The sequence below is a fragment of the Bidens hawaiensis genome, unplaced genomic scaffold (assembly GCF_021521415.1).
Source record: "Bidens hawaiensis isolate Kalapana, Puna unplaced genomic scaffold, B.hawaiensis_p1.1 tig00006397_1, whole genome shotgun sequence".
Classification (NCBI taxonomy): domain Eukaryota; kingdom Viridiplantae; phylum Streptophyta; class Magnoliopsida; order Asterales; family Asteraceae; genus Bidens; species Bidens hawaiensis.
This window is the reverse complement of record NW_027491434.1, coordinates 1,031,595-1,038,184: the sequence shown is the minus strand read 5'-3', so window position 1 is coordinate 1,038,184 and position 6,590 is coordinate 1,031,595. Positions and strand designations below refer to the sequence as shown.

General features: G+C 38.7%; 1 protein-coding gene across 1 annotated transcript; it reads right to left on the bottom strand.

Moving 5' to 3' along the window:
• Window positions 1–296: 296 nt before the first annotated feature.
• On the bottom strand, window positions 297–3,026 carry LOC143632555 (WD repeat-containing protein VIP3-like). The gene is made up of 2 exons (XM_077101043.1): window positions 2,694–3,026; window positions 297–1,045 (listed from the first exon to the last, which is right to left on the bottom strand). Exons 1-2 carry the CDS (start codon window positions 3,018–3,020, stop codon window positions 422–424), a joined length of 951 nt encoding a protein of 316 aa, XP_076957158.1. The 5' UTR covers window positions 3,021–3,026; the 3' UTR covers window positions 297–421.
• Window positions 3,027–6,590: the final 3,564 nt, after the last annotated feature.

The window sequence follows — 6,590 nt, the reverse complement described above, 5'->3', positions numbered from 1 at the left end:
GTACATCAGTACACGAGAAGCGCATTACTGCCATCGCAACAATGAATCATAGTTATCTTGAACACATACAAAATAGGTTGCCTGATACATACCAAGTATGCATCATGCCCTTTAACCAAAGCAAGATTTTCATAACACGTAGTATTTTGGAACCTCATTGTCCTTGATGAGATTCACTGCCTCATAATCAATAGCCGTCTAAGTCAAGTTTGGGCCCAAATCACAGACTACACAATTGGCATAATTAATAGCATTTACTAAAACATCAAGATGTTTCCCATTAAATCTCAAGATGTTTACACTATTCATAGAAAACAACTGTAATCATACAGTTTCCCATTAAATCTCCAGTAACATTTTCCAGCTCACAACAAAAAAAGAAAAAAATAGAACAAAGATTAAATATAGAAATACTAACCATTTAAGAATAATTGTATAACGAGATGCTTTTATCATCTGATACACTCGCAAGCAGACTCCCTCTAGCTCCACCACCACCAGCTTCAAACTTCACCCCCCAAACCTGGTCCGTATGGTTAGTCATGGTCTGAACCGCCGCCCTCATTTTCGGGTCCCATAGCTTCACGGTTCTGTCACTCGACCCTGATGCAATCGCTGCACCATCTGGGCTCACGTCAACGCTCAAAACCCAACTAGAATGACCCGACATTGATGAAAACAGTGTTTTTCCTTCTGCATCATACATGTTGATGCACTCATCGTCTGAGCCTGAAACAAGAACTCTCGGGTCTAGAGGCGAATATGCAAGAGACCGAACAGGCATTGTGTGGCCTTCAAGGTGGTGAAGAAACTTGGCCCGTTGCACATCAAATACAGATATTGAACCGTCCATGGACCCACATGCCAGCTGTCTTCCACTTGGGCTCCATGCAACAGAGAGAACAAACTTCTTGCTGTTTCCTTTATCAGAGGGCTTTGAGCCTTCGGGTCGAGGAATTGATAAAGTTGATATCAGTTTCCATTCTGCAGTATCCCATAGTTTGATTGATGCACTACTTCCTCCAGCAACAGCAAGAGTGGTACCCTGTCATACACAATTACATGAATGTTTTACAGATAATTAGTAGCCAAAAAGAGTTTCAATTATTAGAGCACAAAGCAAACAATTAAGATCAAATATTAGGGAAAACTTCTAAGATAGTCATTTTATCAAACAAATATCCAAATAGAATTTTCACCTTCAAAACTAGACATTACCAAATAGGCCAATCACATATGGACACATAACCTGTTAGGCTCTACTAGGCACCATTTGGGCCAACACAAAAAAATATGAAAGACTGACGTGCCAAAACCATTTCCTGACATGTGTCCTGAAAGGTGCCAAATTGTGCTACGACTAAAGGGGAGCCGCTCCTCCGGCATTTAGGTTACATTGGAGCGCAACTATTTTGACCATAGTTGTTAATAGCTATCATAGCGCCAGCTATAGCGAACGGCATAGGGAAGCACCGATATGCCACAATTTGATTTTGGCGACTCCATAGCAGAAACATAAGGGATTTGGGTTTTCTTTTTTGGATAAATATAGATAGCTATTGAAAAGGAAGCGTATCTAGATTTTTTTGTTTCAAGATTGATAAAAGAAGCAAATCTTCTACCATATTTACCGGATTTATGATAAAATATGCATGTCAAATATTTCTAAAAAAATTTAGTTCTAGTGTATCGCTATACTTGAAATAGCAACCGCTATTTCATTGCTATCGCCACGTAACGTATAGGTAGCTTGTCGCTATCGTCCGCTATTCGCTATTGACAGCTATGCCTTTGACAATGACAGGTTTTAAAAGAGACAATTATATGCCTATTTTGGAGACTTCTTAGGTCAAGATAACTATTTTAGAAATTTTCCTAATTACTAAGGTATAATCATTGAGAAACCATAGTTGTTAATAGCCAATAGCGGACAGCAGCAATAAGCTACCTATACGCTACGTTGCGATAAAATGGCGGACACTATTTAATGTTAAGCGATACACTAGAGGAAAATTTTAGAAATACTTTATATGGATATTATATCGATGAATGAGTGCTTTGCTATGCCATCCGATAGATCACTCGCTATGAGGACTATTAAGTATTAACAACCATGGAAGACACATAAACAAAAGCAAATAAACAAACGCTCGTGAAACATAAATGAACAAACAAAACGTGTCCTCATGTTCGTTTATTTATTAAAACAAAAAAAAACCTGAAATGAATGAGGGCTTCGTTACTCTATGAGCGTTATTAACAACCATGGGAGAACCATAAACGAAAACAAACGAAAACAAACGAAAACAAATGTTCGTGAACATAAATAAACGAACAAAGCGCGTGCTCATGTTCGTTTATATTTATTAAATAAACAAAAATTCCGCCAAACCGTACATTTTTTCATTTACATTCCTACAAACAAGACCTCATTCGGTTTGGTTCATTTACACCCCTAGATAAGTAGCTATACAAACTCTAAAACGTAAACACTAAACTTAAACCAAAACGAACAAGACCTCATTTGGTTTGTGTTCATTTATATTCCTATGAACAAGACCTTCTTCGATTTGGTTCATTTACATCCCTAGGTATACAAACTCTTAACATCTAAACCTAAACCTACACCTAACAAACAATAACAGCACAACATAATAATAATAATAATCAGTAATAATAATCCATAACCATACCCTAGGATCAAACTGCATCTGCCAGACTTCGGACGGCGGCGCCTCAAGCGTGGCAATCGTAACATTGGACTCCACATCAAACACTCGAATAAAGCTATCCAGCGACGCCGACGCCGCGATCTTCCCGGACGGATGCGCGGCAACGGAAACAACGCCTAAACAGTGGCCGGTGTTCGTACGGACGAGTGATAGGTCGTCCGGATTCCAGAGCTTGACGGACTCGTCGAGAGATCCGGTGAGGAGGAGGTTGGTGGACGGGAGCCACGCGCAGGTCCAGACGCAGTCGACGTGAGCGGTTTCGAGTGATCGGAGCCATGCGAGCTTCATGGTTCAGTGCAAAGTAAACCCTAACCAACGAACGAAGATGAGTGGGGGTTTGACTCTCAATTGACTCACGGATTATTTGATTCGTGTTGCACGAAGTTAAATAAGAATATTTACCTTTTTTATAATCTTTTAATAACAGGCAAATTCTAAATAAATAATCCAACTTTTATATTTTGTCAGAGAGTAAAGTGTCAAAATCGTTCTTAATAACAGACAAATTGTAAATAAATAATCCAACTTTTATATTTTGTCAGAGAGTAAAGTGTCAAAATCGTTCTTAAGGTTTGGTCAGTTATGCGACTTTTATTCAAAAAAATTATTTTTTGCAACTGAACCATTTAATGTTTTCAAAATTTGTCATAACATAAATCATATACGATATCACCTTCGTTATGATACAACACCAATAATGTTTAACGACTCAGTGGGCCTCATCCTATCTCATCGGAACTAAAAATACCAATAGACCACATAATCGGACTTCACTCGCCCTAGAGACAGTCACTTGCCTCATGGTCAGTATGTTTGTAGTGTGCCCGCTACAAAGCATTTATGTATGGATCCAGACATATGTATTTTAGCCTGAGTGTTTAGTACTACCTTGTATCAAAACGTTTTTAGAGGATTTGAACCAACACTCATGCAAATACTTTCATAGCTCTTTACATATGGATAACAGTCCATAGTTTATAAGAGTAAAAATTTCATAAACATAGAGAATTCGTACCAATCCTCATATAAATCTTTTCTGACTATTTATCTATGGATAACCTTCCATAGTAAAATTTTAAAATAGTACATAGACGTATTCACGTCATAAAACATGTAAAAAGGTTGGACATATTCACCTTATAAACAATGTATCTCACTGATAAATGCCTGATCTTTATCCCGGACCTATAGTACGAGAATAACATTCTATAAATAACTAGATCTATGATCTAGCTTTAGACCATAGTCTATTTGCATAACCTTTACCTTGACATTCATTTCTTTATAAAACATATATATACCACGTTTCTTTATCATGAAGAAACGTATATATATCCCATTTCTTCATTCATGAGAAATATCTTTATAATAAAGAATAATATTTTATTCATAACCTTATTTTATGAAAGCTATATTTCACTTATTAACTTATCAAGATATAGACTATACCCCTGACTAGGGTCTAAGCCATATATAATAAAATAATCGGGCAGAACCCCTACCTGGTATGGCTTGTCTATACGGAATACTTAAACTTCCCGTGGGCAGCAGTCCTACTTGCACGTACTTCTAGACAATTAACGTGTCGGAATTGTCGGGACTATGGCACGAAAACCGAGGTAAAGTGTGTGTGATGTGATGGAGACTTCATCCCCATGGCTGCCTATTTATAGCCTGAATCTGTGCATCTTCGCGTATCGCGAATGTGCACTAGCTTAGGTGAGTCATCGCGTAGGCTTGCCACGTGTCGCCACGTGTCCGTGACGTGTCCTGCATCTTCGCGTATCGCGAAGATGCAACTCAGATTCTTCGCGTATCGCGAAGATGAAAAATTTCCAATCTGTTCATTTTTAGTCCCTGATCTTTTAGTAACTTGCCGTATTTTGATTTTCTCTCATCATCCAAAAATACAAAGGCGGCTCTTAAGCGGCTCGCAGGCGTTGCGAGCGTGCGAAGTGCAAAGTGCGCTATCAAAGCGCCACATTGCGCCCATCGCCCTTCACCCGAGCCCGTGCTCGAGCCCGTGCGCGTGCGCGTCGGGTGCTTCACACCCCTCCGCTAGGACTAGTGAGAGTGGTTAGCTACACAAGAACATTATCAAGCAAAACTCCTTCTGTAACATATAGGAAAAACCCATATTTATTGTGGACCAAATATGTCAACTTTGAAAGTTGAAGGATTAAAAATAATTTCAAAGGCAAGTAATGGGAAAAATGAGATAAGAAAAACAAAGCATTCTTATGTTAAGGAAATAAGAAAAATCCATCCCACATGAAAGATGGAAGAAAAGGGAAGCATTCCCCACGAGTATAAATAAGGAAGAAAAGCTTCATCACACATAGAAACAAACAAATAAATGAAAGCAAGTTTCCATATAAATGTTTTAATGTGGCTAACCACTCTCCATAGTCTTAGCGGAGGGTGCGAATCACCCGACGCGCACGCGCACGGACACGGACTCGGACTTGGGCGATGGGCGTAATGTGGCGTTTTGATTGCGCACTTTGCACTTCGCACGCTCGCATCGCCGCGAGCCGCATAAGGGCCGCTTTAGTATTTTTGAATAGTACAAGGACTAAAAGTGAAAATCTAAAACTTGCATCTTCGCGATACGCGAAGTTGCAGATCAGGCATCTTCGCGCTATGCGAAAGACAAAAGACTTGAACCTTTGGAGCATCTTCGCGATACGCGAAGTTACACTTCTGCATGCGTGACACGTGGCACGCCTACGCGGTGACTCAGCATAGCCAGTGCATGTTCGCGATACGCGAAGTTGCAACATTTCAGCTATAAATAGAAGGGTGTTCGGCACATTCCAACTCACACCAACCACTTCACTTTTCACAAGTTTTGCATCGTTTTGCGTGCCAACCTCGAAAAGCGTGCCGACCTCGTGAAGCGTGCCAAGCTCCAAAACTCTGACGGTTTAAGCTGTAATACGCGATATAGAGTAGAAGTGCCGCTCGATCAGTCGTAGGCATTTAAACTCCAAATACCCGTACCAGGTAGGGGTTCTGATTAAATTATTATTATTTTATTATTATTATTATAGTAGCTTAGATCATAGTCGGGGTTATAGCCCAAACCTTGATCACTGTTAAATATAATATATAGCTTTTCATAAGCAAAGGTTATAGTTAATTATAGTTTTTTCATGATTAAGAAACGTAATCATTTACAGGCAAAGGGTATAGTTAAAAATAGTATTTCTTAATAATTAAGAAACATACTATTCATTCACACAGGTTATAGTTAAAGTAATGTTTTTTCTTGAAGAAGAAACCTGGCATAAATGTTTCTTTCTGAAGAAGAAACTTGATATATAATTAATAAATAAACAAAGGGACTAAATGTCCATATGTTTTATACAAACAAATAAATTATCAAGGTTACAGCTATACAAAACAGACTATGAGGTCTGAAGCTAGATCGTAGATACGCAAGAACATTATCAAGCAAAACTCCTTCCTTATAAAGTGCTTCCATTTCTTTCCTACTTTCTATGTGGGATGGAGTTTCCATGCTTATTTCCTTAACATAAACATGTCTTTATTTCTTTATTACTTTTCCTATTACTTATCTCATAAATATTTTTAGTCATTTTACTTTATAAATGACGGTTGGATTGTAGCACAACCCTTAAGTGTAGTATTTCTCGTTAAAACGTGTGCGTTTATGTTTAATTCACGAATTTGGATTACTACGCTTTGTCGTGCGTTTGTAGGTACAAGGGCTAAAAATGGCGATTCAAGTGAGCTATGATGGAGAGGAGCAAAGAACTCGAGAGTTGGTGATGGAAGTTAACAAGTCAAAGAAGAAACAAGGAATTTGGAGCTGAGGCTACCGTAGCTTACGGT

Coding starts and splice junctions, on each gene's coding strand:
- LOC143632555 (XM_077101043.1), bottom strand. CDS start 3,020: ATGAAGCTCGCATGGCTCCGATCACTCGAAACCGCTCACGTCGACTGC. Junction 1,046..2,693: donor AGATGCAGTTTGATCCTAGG/GTATGGTTATGG, acceptor TGTGTATGACAG/GGTACCACTCTTGCTGTTGC.